At 33.4% G+C, this 17,738-nt stretch overlaps 2 protein-coding genes across 2 annotated transcripts; both read right to left on the bottom strand.

Moving 5' to 3' along the window:
• Positions 1–599: 599 nt before the first annotated feature.
• On the bottom strand, positions 600–5,684 carry LOC133198595 (cysteine dioxygenase type 1-like). The gene is made up of 3 exons (XM_061334658.1): positions 5,448–5,684; positions 2,339–2,577; positions 600–831 (listed from the first exon to the last, which is right to left on the bottom strand). Exons 1-3 carry the CDS (start codon positions 5,603–5,605, stop codon positions 656–658), a joined length of 573 nt encoding a protein of 190 aa, XP_061190642.1. The 5' UTR covers positions 5,606–5,684; the 3' UTR covers positions 600–655.
• A 6,189-nt stretch (positions 5,685–11,873) lies between these two features.
• On the bottom strand, positions 11,874–17,302 carry LOC133198594 (cysteine dioxygenase-like). Its single transcript, XM_061334657.1, has 3 exons — positions 17,110–17,302; positions 12,405–12,655; positions 11,874–12,131 (listed from the first exon to the last, which is right to left on the bottom strand). Exons 1-3 carry the CDS (start codon positions 17,265–17,267, stop codon positions 11,941–11,943), a joined length of 600 nt encoding a protein of 199 aa, XP_061190641.1. The 5' UTR covers positions 17,268–17,302; the 3' UTR covers positions 11,874–11,940.
• Positions 17,303–17,738: the final 436 nt, after the last annotated feature.

Below are 17,738 nucleotides of genomic sequence, written 5' to 3'. Positions count from 1 at the left end.
CTTCTATGTGTTCTCTATGAAAACGACCAAAAAACATACGTCAAAAGATTTGACGAAGCAGCGCACTTTTATCAAATTAAGTGTAGTACTCGGAAAATGCCAACAGAGACCCAAAAAATGCTTGTAATACACAAGTGATATGCCAGACATCTGTCGACAAATAACACAAGAAAATGTTTAAATTTTATTTTTTAATACATAAATACAAAATCTTTAAATTCATTGCAGTAAATGATAACAGACTAACTATAAAAGCAGTAGTAAAGCAAAACCAAGGCAAAACAAATCAATACGTAAACATTTTTGTTTTTTAGATTTTAGTTATGAAAAAGGCAATACATGTTTGAATAAATACAAAACTAAATTCAAAGAACAAAAAGAGGTAACTTTTTAAATCCAATGTACTATAATTGTAAGTTGACATAAACAGTACGGGATTTTAAAACAGGAAAAGATTAAAAGAAAAAGTCTTTTAGAGATTCATATGTGGTATAAATGACTGCAAAATTCTGTTGCATAAAAATAGAATCTCAGAATTCAAGGAAAATACCATCAAAGAATGGTTTCAATGAATATTACATTGAGAAATACTTGCCGTGTTAAGAATGAAATAAACATGAAACGTTGAAAGCAATATTTGCACTTCATACATAGTTTATATAAAACTAAACTGGTCGCTAAAGTCCTGGTCGAACCTCATTGGAACCTCTGTATATTTACTTGTGTCGTCATCATACTTACGACACGTGGAAAATGGCGGAGAATAAAGGTGAAGGGTAACTGCGCCATCCACGTGACTTTTGTTTCCAACTCTGTGAAGGCCGTCTTCGTCTAAATAAAGAGATATAATTATAAGCCATCAAACAATTCTTGTCATTGAGAAAAACCAACAAAATACTTTGCTGATAAAAAAGAAAAACGATAAAGTAATGTGAATTATATTAAAGATCAACATACTGTTCATAGTTGCCAAGAAATAACGCAGAAGGGGAGGATACCTAAACAAGGTAGACTAAAACGATTTTTCTTTCATACAAAGTTACTAATCACATTTTGCAACTTGTGACTTCAAACCGCACGAGGCATTTGGAAGATCCAGACTGTGACTTCACAAGATGGTGATCTACTATCTAATGCCCTGTTCACATGGGGAGTTTAATTAGCAGTAAATTAATGCAAAGTAAAATAATTCAAATTAAACTAATGCGAAGTAAATTGCGTTCACACGACAGGTAATGCGAAGTAAACTAATGCGAATTAAAATTTCATTTCTACAGTAAGGCTATTCAGCAAGGCTATTGTGACATCATTTTCAAATCACGTCACCTTACGCAGAGCAGATCCATTTCACAAAATGTCGTAGTGTCTGTACACATTTCACTGATCAACATAATTTTCCTTTGTTTTTCACTAAAAAATAGCAGAAGTACTTATACCTAACCACCGACATGTGGCATGTGACTTAATTTTGCCATTACGCATGCGTCAAAATTTAATTCGAATTAGCTTCGCTTAGCGTTCACACGGAGCTAATGCGAAGTAATTTAATGCGCAGTAAATTAATTCGAATTAAACTATTCGCACTAAATTCCCTGTGTGAACGCGGGTTAAATTTAATTCGCAGTAACTAATTCGAATTAAACTCTCCGTGTGAACAGGGCATAAATGTAAAGTCTATTAAAGCTCGGAGAGTTTCACAATTATTTGTGCACTTTTCTTTGGCCATCGCAAGAACAGTACCGTAGGAAAAAAGAGTATTGCACTGTGGGTACCGAAGTTAAATTACAGTGGAAAAAATCTTTTGGACCAATGTGCAGTTTTTTTGTTTGTTTGTATGTTGTTTAACGTCCCTCTCGAGAATTTTTCACTCATATGGAGACGCCACCACTTGCCTGTGAAGAGCTGCAAATTTTGTCCTATACCCGGCACTTACGGCCATTGAGCAGTGAGGGATCTTTTTCGTGCCAGCACCTACTGCGACACGGGACCTCGGTTTATACAGTCTCATCCGAAGGACGGTCTCCACGTCCCACAGTGGGATTCGAACCCGCGTCGTAAGGATCAACTCCTTACTCCGCGACTCTAGAGCAGACGCTCTAACTACTGCGCCACGCGGGCGACCAATATGCAGTTAATCAAATCCCTATGATCCCTCGCCTAGACACATTATTTTACTTCTCGTGTTTCCAGGGATTGGTTTATTACCCCGTTTATGATTCGTTTTCTTTTCTTGTTTTGATTTATAAGTTTCATCACCATTCGTTATCTTTACCTTTTTCATCAATTTGTCGGAATGCTTTTTGATAATTGCGGATTTAGTTGTCAAAACTATACTTGCCAGTGATATGGGCTACATCGTTGAGTTTGTATACTCTATCTGCTATCTTCTCCATTTTGCATCCACATGACGTCACATCGGGATTTTTATACAGCTCTTCGAACACTTCACCCTTTAGAGTCTTCATGAAGCAGTGGGAGTTAGGGTGATTGTGTATAGGGCTTTCCTGATTTCTATTCCAACAGAGTATCATCAGATTGTAAAGACCATTCCCTTTGTCCAACAAAGTCCTCGTATATCTGTTCGTTGAAGAATTATGTCAGTAATAAAATTGCTCCAACTCCATCAAAGCATTAATCATCAGATTATTACAATATTATGCAAATTGTGTGCTATGTTTTACTTAAGAACATAAAAAAGGGCAACATGCCGTGCAATTTTAAGATGTTAATCATTTCACGGTAAGCAAGCTCTTTACTGTTGATAATGATTTGCAAGAATGAAACCCATTATAAAAATCCTAAGATTTATTATATAAACTTGCATGCATTAACATTTCGATGCCAACGCATACATGTACCGTGACACGGGGCTTCGGTTTTTAAGGTCTCATCCGAAAGACCCGCAACTTTCACTTCAAAGTGCCGAGCGCTTGGCAGTGGAACAGTTGTTACCTATTCTTTTTTATCAGCTTAGGTCAGTCGCAGCCATGATTCGAACACACGATCTTCCGATTACGTAGTGAGCATTTATGAAATGAAATAGATTTATAAGAAAAAATAATTCTTAGATCTGGGTATAATGTCATGATCCAACTCTTTTTTTTTTACTGTAGAGAATACTTTAATAATAGTGGCACGCTCTTTGTTCTTCTTCTTCCTCTGTCTGGCCTCCTTCATCAAGTTGAGTTGAAGATTTTGCCTATTACGTGTGCGCATATTTAAAACAATCTGTTTAGTTCTTCTTAGTCACTTGAAATTTAAAGATCTCAAGTGTTTTTGCTGCTGTGGTGCCTTCCGGCAGGCTATTCGTTTCTTTAACGCTTTTGTAAAAGAATGACTACTTTCTACAATCCTTGGTTGCAGTGGTATAGCAAACGAGTGTTGTTTTGTGTGCCGCGATCTTCTTACCGGCTTAGTGAAGTGGTACTCTGGTCTGATACACTTTAGCTACTTCGTTGTTAATTATCTTTGTTTCTTGCATTTCATGGAAGAGTGATCGGTTTTATTCCAAAATACTTCGCTAATTCAATCATGTATTTTTAGCAGTGACCTTTTTATTATTTAAGATCTTTTTTTTTCATTTCTTAATTTTTGGTGGTGGTGCACCAATTTCTACGAACAAACTATTCCCCTTTAGAGAAGTGGACAGGCTTTCGCCTACATCCACTTCTCTTCGCAAGCCTTCATGTTTTGATTCTGGAAAACGTGTAAATCTCGAACCGGTGACGGTCTACACTTCAACTGACATTTTGTCTAAAATACGTCTGAATGTACGTAATAGACGTGTTATATAACAATTTTAACATAAATACACACAATTGTCACAAGAAAACTGACCTTTAAGTATTGTTAATCCATTTTCACAAGTTCTCCATCCCGGATTTAAACTAATGTTTATCTACCACAGCTTATTAGAAAAAATTGAAAATTTTAAGTCGGATAATTTGGAAAAATTGGCAAAGACGTATTTTAATGTTCAAAAAAAGTTTTTGACAATTCACTTTTGATTTAGCATATTATTCAAAATTAATATTAATACCTATACTTATTTTTACTATTTTAATACAATTTAAATGTAAAGTTGAGCTTAAAAAATACTTCATTATTTCGTCACTGACAATACTAAAAAATATTTTCTCTTAGTTTTAAACGATATTAACTCTACCTTTCCCGAGAAATGTTTGTTTGTTTTTATGTTGTTTAACGTCCCTCTCGAGAATTTTTCACTCATATGGAGACGCCACCACTTGCCGGTGGAGAGCTGAAAATTTTGTCCTATACTCGGCACTTACGGCCATTGAGCAGTGAGGGATCTTTTCCGTGCCAGCACCTACTGCGACACGGGACCTCGGTTTATACGGTCTCATCCGAAGGACCGGTCTCCACGTCCCACAGTGGGATTCGAACCTGCGACGTAAGGATCAACTCCTTACTCCGCGACTCTAGAGCAGACGCTCTAACCACTGCGCCATACGGGCTCCCGAGAAATGAAAAAAGATTTAAAACAAAGATCAAAAGAATTTGAACGAAACTTGAGGAAATACTGTCTCGTTAGTTTAAACAGAGTAGACGATTTCTCTCGTTTCATTATTATTTTGTAAAAATAGTTTCCATTTTTATCCGAATTAGAGATTTTTGAATACTTCAAGAGTTACTTGCTCATAATTTAAATCCGGGATGGAGAACTTGTGAAAATAGATTAACAATACTTAAAGGTCAGTTTTCTTGTGACAATTGTGTGTATTTATGTTAAAATTGATAATATAACACGTCTATTACGTACATTCAGACGTATTTTAGACGAAATGTCTGTTGAAGTGTAGACCGTCACCGGTTCGAGATTTACACGTTTTCCAGAATCAAAACATGAAGGCTTGCGAAGAGAAGTGGATGTAGGCGAAAGCCTGTCCACTTCTCTAAAGAGAATACGAACAAACAAGCGTCTGTCCACAAGTATGTTAGCGCTGTCGTTATGTGATTGGCGAGAACCAGATCAATTCTTACAAAACACGCAATGAAAATGCTTTATATCTACCTGAATAATTACAATGTCATCTGTGACGATTACTTGGGAGGGTCAAAGTTCTATTAAAAAAAGATTCCAATGTAAGAGGAGTATGCTGTAATACTATATCTTTTTTATGGTTTCGACATACCCACTTAAAATATGTTACATTTATAATATTACTCGCAACCCTTATTTCTTAATGACCGTAAGTACCTAGTTTAGTTCTGTATATCCAGTCTTATGGCGTTTTAAATATCAGTCTTAAATTCCTAGAGGTAAACGAAACAACTTCAACCTTAGATGATTTAACTTTTACGCCACGCCAGCGAATAAAGAATTTAGGAAGAGGAAATGAGTATATACTTGAAAAAAAATGCTTTTATTTTTTAAATAGATTATTTAATAATTAAATTATGTACATATAAAACTTTGCACTAACTTTTCGTCACTCCATAGTTCCTTGCCCTCCCAGTCTTTGGGGGAACTTTTGTACTGGGACATCAGCTCTTTCACCCTCTCCACGGAATCCTTGGATAATCCATTCTTCAGCTCACTTCTCAGATCAGACTGCAGAGCCTTCAGGTCGTACCGGCCCATTTTTGGCTTTATAAGTATTAAGATATCAGAGTTATCGGTTTACCCTTAAGTCTTTATATCAACTACAAAATAGGAGAAATTTCCGTTTATATAGCAAACCTCAAAGCAAGGGTATTTTTCTTATTTGTCTTTATAAATACCTCGTTCTAGGAAATTCACGAAATGTACACACGTGGTTTTCAAAGGTGATGAATGCAAATACATGTATAGATGACATCGATTTGGCATGCCATGTGTAATTAAAAACAATTAACTGAAATACTTATGCAGTAGTGCATTTCTCTTTGAAAGATATGAAACATAAAATATGAAACTAAGTACGAAAAATACTCATCACACCAGCACAAGAGACTCATGGGTAAAAATCCATATTTGATCACCATTTCCTGGAAAATGAGTATTTACAAGAATCAAACGATGCCCGTTATGGTATCACTAAATAACTGTATAGGATTTCACTAATTAGAAATAAGTCTTCTTTGGCTTAAATTTAATCTTCACAAAATGCAATCAAAAACATGTATGGATTTAAAATATTTCTCTATAAATATTATTTCTCTAAAAGTTTGATGTTTTGTCTCTATAATTAGATCAAGATGCATTTATGAGGGGATGAATTTAAATAATTATCACTATGCTGTTCTTCTCTTGAGACTTTCCATATATTTCCAAACCAAAATTGTGGCCCCAAATTTCCCAGAGACGTAATGATTTGAACAAAATATGAAACGCTCGACTAATTATCGTGGCTCTGATAAAGAGGTATATTCATTTGATAGTATTGGTCACACCCCTTCGACTAAATGGCAACAAATACGAGAACATACACATTTTCTGTTCACTTAACCAATAGAAATTGTACATCAATAAATACCTTCTACAGTATACTAGGCAGTTGAAACATACTTTTCATTGTCTCTATCTGAACTTCACACATGTGACATAAAACTCTGTTTGAGAAGGAACGACAAATCCAAGGTCCAATGTTTTATGAATAGATGAAGTTAATTATAGAAATAGTGGATTCATGTGCTATATATAATAGGTAATAAAAATATCCTAAGAGAGCAGGGTGAATTGTCTTCTTGTATTAGAACAGGTATTATCAAATCTTAGAAAGTATTTCAGGCCTGATAGAAAAAAAAGCGTATAAGATTTCTCTAGGTTCAAAATATATCTATACTCTGCATGTCCCATCTTGGAAATACATATAATTGTATACATAATTAATTTCGTTACTTGGTAAACGCAATTCACAGAAACCAGATTTAAATCCCGCACACAATAACCCTCCGATAAAACGATTTATGAATATCCAAACTCATTCAGGCGTTCCCTCTCTGGACTGCAGTTATTGTTATTTTTTTTAAACATGAATTTCAGTACAATAAAAGGCCACAATAAAAGGCCCACTGAACTCGGTCAATTGATAAAGTTTCTTAATAAGATCTTCTGTTAAGACTGTACCATACTTAGCCCTGTTTGACTAAGTTAATGAAGGTTTTAATCTCGAAATGTGTCTAAGTCTATGAATGATAAAAATGATTTTTCCCTAACTTAATTATTTATGATGTGAAAATTATACAGCGAAGAATTGGGTACTGTAAATCAAAATCTTATTTCAATACATAATATTCACACACTAGTATTCAATTAATGTCACATTTGAAATCTCGACATAGACTATTTTTTCCTCGTCGTTGTTCATAGGTGAATTCCATAGTATTGCATTTTTATGGCCTCAGACTTGAGATTGATACTATCAAAATAAGTAATAATCAGACTCCAGGGTACAAGGTATGGTTGTCTTATGTTTAAATGCAATATTTTATGAAAAAAAATATCCCTGGATACAAAGACTCGGGCAAAATTTTTCATGGTTTTAGTGAGCAATGCCTTTTTTATCCAAAGGGTTAGGCTACGTTGATAATATAGTAAATATGCATATACCTCGCGCAACAACATCTGCATGTTTTTGATTTTGACTTTTCCGTTCCCCTAACTTTCTTAATTTAGTGATGATCTTAATCACAAAGAAATTAAAGATAATTTTATCAAACTTATCTGCATATACAAATCAACAGCATCATCATCTTTTGACCTTGACTTTCCTTTGACCTTGACCTCAGTTATCTTAAAAAAAGTATTAAGCTCAGTTTTAAAGATTGATTGATTGTATGCTATTCTACGTCCCGTTCGAGAATTTTTCACTCATATAGAGACGTCACCATATACCGGTGAAGGGCTTCAAATTTAGACCTTTACTCGGCACTCAGGGCCATTGAGCAGTGAGGGTTCTTTATCGTGACAACGCCTACCGTGACACGGGGCATCGGTGTTTAAGATCTCATCCGAAAGACCCGCAACTTTCACTTCATAGTGCCGAGCGCTTGACGGAGGAACAGTTGCTACCTATTTTTTATCGACTTAGGTCAGTCGCGGCCATGATTCGAACACACGACCTTCCGATCACAGAGCGAGCGCTCTATCGACTGAGCTACCGTGACGGTCCAGTTGAAAGAAATTATTCTTATATATTTCAAACAAACCTCACATGCTGATACATACAATGTATTGTAGAGAGCTGTTCAACTGTATCAACATTCTTTTCTTTGACATTGACTTCACATTTGTGTTTAGCTAACTTTCAACGGAATTATTCAAACTATTTCTTTTTATCAAACATTATATGCATATACATGTACATATTGATGAGAGCTATTCAATTGCATCAACATATTTTACCTTTTTTTGACATTGTCTTCAAATTTGTGTCAAAAAACAATTCAACATATTTTATCAAATTTCATATGCTTATATATATGATGAGAGCTATTCAGTTGCGTCTACTTTTTTGAGCTCCTCGTGAAATACCCATTTTTTTCAATATGTCTTTTGTAACTTACCTGTAATTTTTTTTTTAATTTCTAAAGGCTCAACAATTTTATACCATACCTTCATTGGTAATGTATGGGGCAAGAAAGAAAACATAATGAACGTACAAAATTAAATTATTTTATCAGATACAACACCATAAAGTTGCTAATGTTATAGAGAAAAGCAGCACCTTGTCGGTTGAACTTAGAATGACCCAGAGGGGAAATAGCTCCTGTAAGTAACAATCCTCTATTATAAAAACTTTCTATTCTGAAAACGAGGTGACATCTCAACAAAATCAATGCTTGTAAAGAAATAACTAAGTTCAAGAAGTGACATTTTCCCCATGCATAAATGATAAAAAATCAAAATCAAAACACTATGTATAACTCTGATATATCTCTTAAATAAAAAAGTGTCTCTCTTCAAAGCTGTAGGAGGAGTTATCCGAACAAAATGAAGTATCCTATATGCAGTATGATGTCCCAAAAAATAAGTACGGCAGCTGGAATTCGCAAAATTGTTCAAAGAATTAAATCCAAGTAATATACGAAAGTAATATATGTACAGTTGATCTGCAGAATTAAAAAAAGTTCCTCTCTAAAAACCTCAAGGAGGAATTATCGAGACAAATGGGTTACCCTATATGAGTTAGTTTTGGAACAAAAAAAACTTAAGTTCAAAAGCTGTTATTTTTCATATAAACTAGATGAAATCCCGCACAAGCGCGGGGACTTGAATTTATTACCACTACCGACAGAAAAGATATAATTATATATATTGTAGTTTCTACTGACAGCAAACAGGCTTATAGTAGGAAGAAATACTTTGTTCAAAATCCTGCATTTAGCTTTGGAGTAGAAGTAGATGTAACGTCACAAACCCCCTGCCCACCCTACCCCTTTGTAAAAAATTGAAAAATATCAATTTTAATTGTTGACGTTTATTGTGAAACCTGTTATACTATGTTATGGATATTATGCTTCAGATGCTCTTATTTCATTTCCGTCAAGGATAAAAGCAGCGAATATGCACATTTTAATGATAAATTGATATTTTTTGTAAACAAAACCCTTATGAATAGGCCGAGAATTTGATTCAAAAACTGTATTCAGAAAAAAAAACCTGAAATGTATTGACTAAAGCACAAAATTTTAACAATTCTAATTGTTTTTGAACGTACCTTATTCATTAATTTTCTCTTTTCATGTAAGCAAATTTATTACGAAGTACAAATTGTACTTCGGGTTTGTTGCCATTATACTCTCAGTGAGACAAATTTTACCGATAAATTTATTAGGAAAACCTACTAATAGTCTTTTGATATACAAATATATTCACAACTTACACTGTTATAAATGATTTACCATTATTTCAACATGCTATATGATGTTCTAGAAGTCACTGTTAAGATCGGCGAATGACGAAATATTTTGCACATTTCCCTTCTGAATCGGTTATCAGAACTTATTTCTTTTATATCATTTAAATCAAGTTTTGACTGAACAATTCAGTGATGGCGTTTTATGAAATAAATAAACGATTGCTTGTTGTCAGTTTCATTAAAAAATTGTCAGTAATTTAGATCCGCCAATCGGAACCGCCACCATACTTGCGTTTTCGCTATTCCATGGCTGCTTATAGAAAATGAAAGTAGACTTTTAATTTAATATATGTGCAACTGATCTGTTAGATAAGAATTTCCTCTCTTGAACACTGTAGGATTTTCCCGGACGAATGGAGCACCCTATATGCAATATTTTGCAAAATAAAGTTTAACAGCTAATTTTTTCTCATGAATTATAAAAATTAAAATCCAAGTTATATGCACATCTCTAATATATGTATAATTGATCTGAAAAATAAAAAAAGTTTCTATCTTCAAAACTGTAAAAGGAGTTATCCGGCAGCCGCCCGCCAGCCAGTCCGCTATTTTCAATATTACACTTACTGAATTTTTCCTACGGAAAACCCGGATTAAAATGAATAGTAAACATGCTCAAAAGTACATTGAAACAATATACATTTATTGAATGTGTTCGAGGGCAACATGCGTTTTGTCGGACATAAGAACCAAACTATTTGCCTGAGGCCGTTAGACAGAGGGCAAACATTTTGGTTCGAAGGGTCGATAAAACGCATTTTGGCCGAGGTTACAGCCAATAAATGTTTTGATGTACCTTTCATTTATTTATTTTTTTTGACGTACATATATCTTGTGCTGGCTTCCATGTTAAATTTCCTTTACCAATATTGGAGTTAAACTCGATGAATTCCGTCACTGTCGAACACTAACGAATGCAAATAAGATTTGGCAGATCACGTCCAGTGTGACGTAAGCGGTCCAATAACTCATCGACAGGTCCAAAATCTCGCTCTGCAGTTAAACATCGTTTCTTTGGACCGCTTAGTAAAGCATTTATAATGTTAGATTTTTTTCAAGGTATAACAATAGAAATTGTGACCAGAGCTGGCACATCATACGTGGGATCAGGTGCTACTGGGAGTAAGCATCCCCTGTTGACCGGTCACGCCTGCCATTTGCTCTTTATTATGATCGGGTCTACGGAGAAATCCGTATGAAAGGAGTCAGTCAACATTCAAACGGGAAGGATTTTGTTTTTAAAAAAAAACAAAACATTTCTTCTTTAAAAATCAATTTCTTTTTATTTTCATAACAATTAACAATAATAAAAAAAAATACATCACTAACAAATTGAAAAACATCATATCCGTAATAAAAAGCATTCTAAGCATTAGCGAAGAAAAAACCAAGGTATAATTTCAACATACAATTTGATGAAAACGTATATAAAACTTAAAAGCTATTAAATTAGCCAACAGAAATAAATACAAGATGTATTTAACGCAATATAACTGCTACATACCTTATTCTTACAACTAGACCTGAAAATAAATCGTATTCTAAAAAGTCATTCAAAATCAAACAGTTGCATAAAACTATTAACAAATGAATTATAAAATCAGATTGAAGACAAAGAAGAGTAATAAGAAAAACAATCACGTTACGCTACTAGTGAATATAAGCATTATGAAACACTTGTCATGGTAAGTGACATATAAATACACTAAATTTCAATCACTTTTTTGGGGGGTGGGGTGGGGGGTTAAAAACTATGTAAACAGAATATTACATAAGTTGTAGACATTGCCGGATCCAGAAATGGGGCTTTGGTACAGGTTTGGGCGTGCATTTAAGACTTTCAATTTGCAGTGCTTTCCAAAGCTTTGAGTCATGATATATAACTGGCATCGAGCATTTGAACTAGTACGCTATTCATTTTAAATCATATTGCAAATACACTAAAATGAGAGAAATTATTAGAAAACACAATTTTACAAACTAATTAAAGTGGAATGAGAGCACATGCCTATGTGTAATATGAATATAAAGTTTTTACAAGTCTTTGTATAGCACTATAGACTCTAAAAGTCGATTACTTTACACAACAAGAACGTGCGCAACACTGTTCGCTGAAGTCCTGGTCGAACCCCATTGGTACCTCTGTCGATCTACCTGTGACGTCATCATACTTCCGACATGAGGAGAAAGGCGGGGAATAAAGGTGTAAAGTAACAGCACCATCCACGTGACTTTTGTTCCCAACTCTATGAAGACCGTCTGCATCTAAATACATTACATACAAAGAGATATATCAGTTTTACAAACATGAATAAATGGACGAACTAACGAATAAGAACAAGTTGAGGGCGGGGTCAAGTAGGAGTTGAAGACATAGAATTACATTTTGTAATTTTTACTCTCTTTTTGTTTCTTGTTTGTTTTTTCTTCTTTTTTTCGGGTTACATTTTGTTTCATGTAACCCGGTGTTTAAATTGCATTGTTCATAGACTTCTGTCAATTTTGTCATTTCACATTATAGTATAGTTGAAAACATACCAGTGATATGAGCCACATCGTTTAATTTGTATACTCTGTCCTCTATCTTCTCCATTTTACAATCAGAACAGCTGTCGCATGACGCCATTTCCGGATTCTTATACAACTCCTCGAACACTTCTCCCTTTAGGGTCTTCATGAAGCAGTGGGAGTTAGGATGATTATGTATAGGGCTTTCCTGACTGGTATTCCAACACAATATCATCAGATTATAATGTCCATTTCCTTTGTCTAACAAGGTCCGAGTATATCTGTGCAGATATATATAATACTGGCATTATTTAAGACGCCGAAACTGTATCGAAGAATTTTTGGACTATACTTTAAAATACAATCACACAAGAAAGATTATTATTCTACTTAATTTGTTCAAATATTACAGCAAAGACATGTACATTTCTTAACAGGTCATTCAATCCTACACCTATAAAACAATTTGATATCAAACTTTACATCAGTAATTTCACGATTTGAAAACATTTTAATTTTGAGTAATTAACGAACAAATACAATACAGCTGGTTAAACTGTCCCTGGCGGCCCTATATTACTGTCTACGCAAAATGGTCAAACTTGTCATAAGGCATATATACGTCATAAAGCATATACATATGAATATTTACACATGACTAGATGAAATCCCGCGCAAGCGCGGGGAATTGAATTTATACCATTACCGACAGAAAATATATTGTAGTTTCTACTGACAGCATATAGGCTTATAGCAGAAAGAAATACTTGTTCAAAATCCCACATGAAGTAGATGTACATGTACATCCACCCCACCCACCCCCTTTTTGTAAAAAATTGAAAAAAAACAATTTCATAAATTGACGTTTATTATGAAACCTGCTATACTATGTTATGGATATTGTACTTCAGATGCTCTTATTTCATTTCCGCCAAGGATAAAATCAGCGAATGTACACATTTTACTGAAAAATTTATTTATTTATTTATTTGGGGGGGGGGGGGGGGTAAAAATTCACAGGTACTTGAGTCTTGGTTCATAAATATGTATGTACCTTATTGATATGTAAAAAAAATATACTTTTATTTACCTTTTTTTACATACATGTATCAATAAGGTACATACATATTTATAAACCAAGACCAAAGTACAGTCTGTGTAAAAATTAGCTTATAACGCCCTATGAATAGGCCGAGTATTTGATACAAAGACTGTATTCAGAAATAAAAACAACTGAAATATATTGATTAAAACACAAAATTTTACAGTTTTAATTGTATTTGAACAATACCTTATTCATTAATTTTCTCTTTTCATGTAAGCAAGTTTATTACGAAGTACAAATTTTACATCGAGTTCGTTGCCACGATGCATTTAGTAAGGAATATAGGAGTATAAATTATTTATACAAATATTACCGATAAATTTATTAGAAAACCTACTACATATATGTAATAGTCTTTCGATATATAAATATATCACAACTTTTAGTGTTATCAATGATTTGCCATTTTTTCAATGACCATTCACACAAAAGGTTTTTTTTTATGTTTCTTGCAGCTATAATCGCCTGGTTTTTCTTTTTAACATCGGGCTCGATGCTATATATGTTCTAGAAGCTTCCTTCAATATTAAGATCGGTGAATGACAAAAATGATTTGGACATTTCCCTTTTTAGATGGTTATCACAATCTTTTTCTTTTATATAATTTAAATCAAACTTTGATTGAATAATTCAGTGTTGACGTTTTATGAAATAAATAAACAATTGCTTGTTATCAGTTTCATTAAAAATTTCCAGTAACCTAGATCGGCCAACCGGAAACGCCACCGTACTCACGTTTTTGCTATTTCATGGCTGTTTATAGAAAATAAAAGTAGAATTTTAATTTAATGTCCGATACTTACTATGCGAGTGAAATCTAAATATAGTTTACGGACATCAGCTTGTATCTAGTGTATTGTTAGAGGAGTAAGTAAGAACTCTGGTGCACCCGTTTCGGAGTTTATTTGCAAAATTTATTAATTTATAAGTATAGATGTTAAATCTCATACTCTTCTAAACCTGTATAATGTAATGAGTAAAGTTCCAGACTATATTATAATAGCATTTTTATAAACCTTTTATCTTAAATTTAAAACTACGAAGTGGGGGGGGGGGTATTAATACATCGTTGAACTTTCGTTGACTCCAGAAATAAATGATGCTAGGAATTTACGAGATCAATTCCATAAACAGGGAGACATGGACAATTTTAGAATTTGGAGGAACAAAGTCACCTCTTTAATTAATGATGCAAAATGTACATATTATAAGACAGAAATTGAAAATAGTTCTACATCAAAGGAAATGTGGGGTCATTTAAATCAACTGGCCTCAAATTCAGATAAAAATTCATCTCCTTCCAATATAACATATAACGGGTTAGATCTTGATAATTTACAGGATATTGCAAATGCTTTTAATGAGCATTTTGCACAAATTCCAAAAAAATTATCAAATAACCTTTCGTTAAATAGTTTTGAATCAGAAAAATTGAAAAGATACACTGAGACAAAACTTGGAGATCATGACTTTTTTGAAATTCCTTTGATTAATGAAGCAAAAGTATTTGATATGTTAAAGAGACTTGATGTAAACAAATCTGCCGGCATAGACTTTCTTGGACCTAGATTGCTTAAACTTTCAGCTCGTATAATATCCAAACCTCTAACACACCTAATAAATTCTAGCATAATCAAGGGATCCTTTCCTTCACAGTTAAAAGTCGCAAAAGTAACTCCTCTATTTAAAAAGGGCGATAAATCTGACCCAGGAAATTATCGCCCAATCACAATTTTACCAACTATATCGAAAATTTTAGAGAAGCATGTAGCAGAAAATATACGCATCTTTACTTCTCATTTTGATTTATTAATGAAAGCACAATCTGGATTTAGAGAATTTCACTCATGCCAGACAGCTCTCACAAAACTAACTGAGAATTGGCTGCATGCAATAGATCAAGGAAACTTCGTTGGCATTACTTATTTGGATTTTAGCGAAGCATTTGATCTCGTAAATCATGATATACTAATTAGAAAACTTAAATGCTATCACTTTGATCCAATATCAATTAAATGGTTTCAATCATATTTATATGATCGAACTCAAAGTGTTAAAATTGGTGCATACACATCTAAATCACTGCCAGTCACAGCAGGTGTGCCACAGGGCTCTATTTTAGGTCCTTTATTATTTCTGTTACACATCAACGATTTACCATTATCTGTTGAACATTGTAATATTGATATGTTTGCTGATGACACTACAATGCATTTTCATGGTAACAATATTTCACGTATCGAAACAACTCTTAATCATGATCTGTTTCAAATACAAAACTGGTGTCAACAAAATCAAATGATTTTGAATACTGATAAAACAAAGTGTATGTTAATGGGAACACAACAAAAGAAATCAAAATTAGAAAACGCTAATCTTCATTTACAACTTTCCGGTCATCCCCTTGAAAACATAAGAACAGAGAAATTATTAGGTGTTCACATTGATCATACTCTACAATATACTTGTCATGTAGATGCAGTTTGCAAAACTCTTACATATAAATTATTTACTTTACGCAAAATTAAAAAGTTCCTTCCACTGCATACTAGAAAGCTATTTTATAATGCATTTATTTTACCATCAATTTTATATTGTCTATCTATTTGGGGTAACTCTCCTCAAACTCACATCGATAGAATATACAGACTTCAAAAACGAGCAGCTAGGATTATTTCAAATGAAAAATATGACGCACCTTCAATGCCCTTATTTAATAGTTTAGGCTGGTTAACAGTTCATGAACTTCTGTATTTACAGAAAAGCATTCTAATGTTCAAAATATTTCATGGTATGTCTCCTGATTATATGCATGACTTTTTTGAATTTCAAAGTTCTGTATCATACACGTTACGCTCAGAGACAAATTCAGAACTTCGTTTACCAAAATATAAAACAAATTTATTTAAAAATTCTTTACAATATTCAGGGGTTATTATCTGGAATGAGTTGCCTATTAGTATCAGGAATTCCCAATCCCTTGCAATATTTAAAAGTAGTGTTGAAAATTTTTTACTTACGAAACGTACTGATTCTACATGAATTTGAATATCTTACTTTTTTTTTTCTTACTCTATCCTTTCCACCTTTTAATGAAAGTTTGATGTTTTGTTTATTCTGTTGTAACATAGTGTTTATATTATATTGTCTTATAGTTGTGATTTGTGTTTATTGTATATATACATTGTATATGTGTTATGGAGAAGGCCCCGAGGAAGACTAGTGCTTGCACTAATCGGATTACCTTCTATAAATAAAGTATTATTACTAAAATTTATCTGTAATATTTAAGACAATTGGAAATTCTGTGTTGAAGTAATAAAAAATATAAAAAGTATACTAAGAAAATTCAGAATAGAAACATGAAGTTAATCCTAGGCTGCAGTGTTTTCTGCTTGTGTTCAGTGATGTGTCAGTGAGGGCAAATCAAATAAACCCGGTAAAACATAAGAAAAGAGATTAAGTTCGTATGTTCAAACACAGGTGCTCGATGTAACTGAGAATTTAGATGTTACATTAAATAAAAAAAAAAATAGGGCAATTTAAGTAATTGTGGCTAATTGTCACTGCCCCTTTAATTATTTATTTAATAAAGAAACCACACAGATGAAGACTAGATTTATTACATACTTTTTATCACTCCAGGTTTCCTTTCCCTCCCAGTCCTTGGGGCAACTTTTGTAGCGACACATAAGCTCTCTAACCATTTCCACGGACTCCTCACTTAATCCATTCACCAACTCCCTGCTCAGATCAGATTGCAGAGCTTTTAGGTCGTATTTCTCCATTATTTGTGTATCGTTGAATAAAGTAATAGATTTAACGGTCTACAATGAAATGCGTAAACAAAATTTATGAAGTTTTTACAAGATGAAACCGTTCTTATATCCTACAAATGCAGGATAGTTTGTCTAACTTGCCTTTATAAATATTCTGTTCTTAGAAATTCGTGGTCTGATGGCATTTATTACTTTTCTCGGTTTCGATAATAATGGATTTTCCCATCTATGATCTAGTTTTGAATGGTGATAAATACCAAAAAATATAATTTTTATGACATGATAGCTAAAATTAAAAAAAAAAAACCTTGATAACAATAATACAAGGAATTTGTATTCGTGCATTCAATTTTTCGAAGATAATAGAAACTCGAGATGAGCTAAATGTGTCAAATATTTGAATGTATAACTTGGCAAAAAGAAATGTCCTTGAAGACACTTACCATAGATAGTGTAATTAGACTTCAAAATCGTTCAATA

The sequence above is a fragment of the Saccostrea echinata genome, unplaced genomic scaffold, assembly GCF_033153115.1.
Source record: "Saccostrea echinata isolate AGI-Se365-2 ecotype Australia unplaced genomic scaffold, CSIRO_AGI_Sech_v1 ptg000033l, whole genome shotgun sequence".
Classification (NCBI taxonomy): domain Eukaryota; kingdom Metazoa; phylum Mollusca; class Bivalvia; order Ostreida; family Ostreidae; genus Saccostrea; species Saccostrea echinata.
This window is presented reverse-complemented; position numbering and strand designations above follow the sequence as displayed.

Excerpts from the sequence above, each read along its gene's own strand:
- LOC133198595 (XM_061334658.1), bottom strand. The coding sequence starts at position 5,605 with ATGGGCCGGTACGACCTGAAGGCTCTGCAGTCTGATCTGAGAAGTGAG. Across the intron at positions 2,578-5,447 it reads GAACTATGGAGTGACGAAAA|ATATACGAGGACTTTGTTGG; the intron begins GTTAGTGCAAAG and ends TTCAACGAACAG. Across the intron at positions 832-2,338 it reads CGATGTAGCCCATATCACTG|ACGAAGACGGCCTTCACAGA; the intron begins GCAAGTATAGTT and ends CTCTTTATTTAG.
- LOC133198594 (XM_061334657.1), bottom strand. The coding sequence starts at position 17,267 with ATGGAGAAATACGACCTAAAAGCTCTGCAATCTGATCTGAGCAGGGAG. Across the intron at positions 12,656-17,109 it reads GAAACCTGGAGTGATAAAAA|ATATACTCGGACCTTGTTAG; the intron begins GTATGTAATAAA and ends ATATCTGCACAG. Across the intron at positions 12,132-12,404 it reads CGATGTGGCTCATATCACTG|ATGCAGACGGTCTTCATAGA; the intron begins GTATGTTTTCAA and ends TAATGTATTTAG.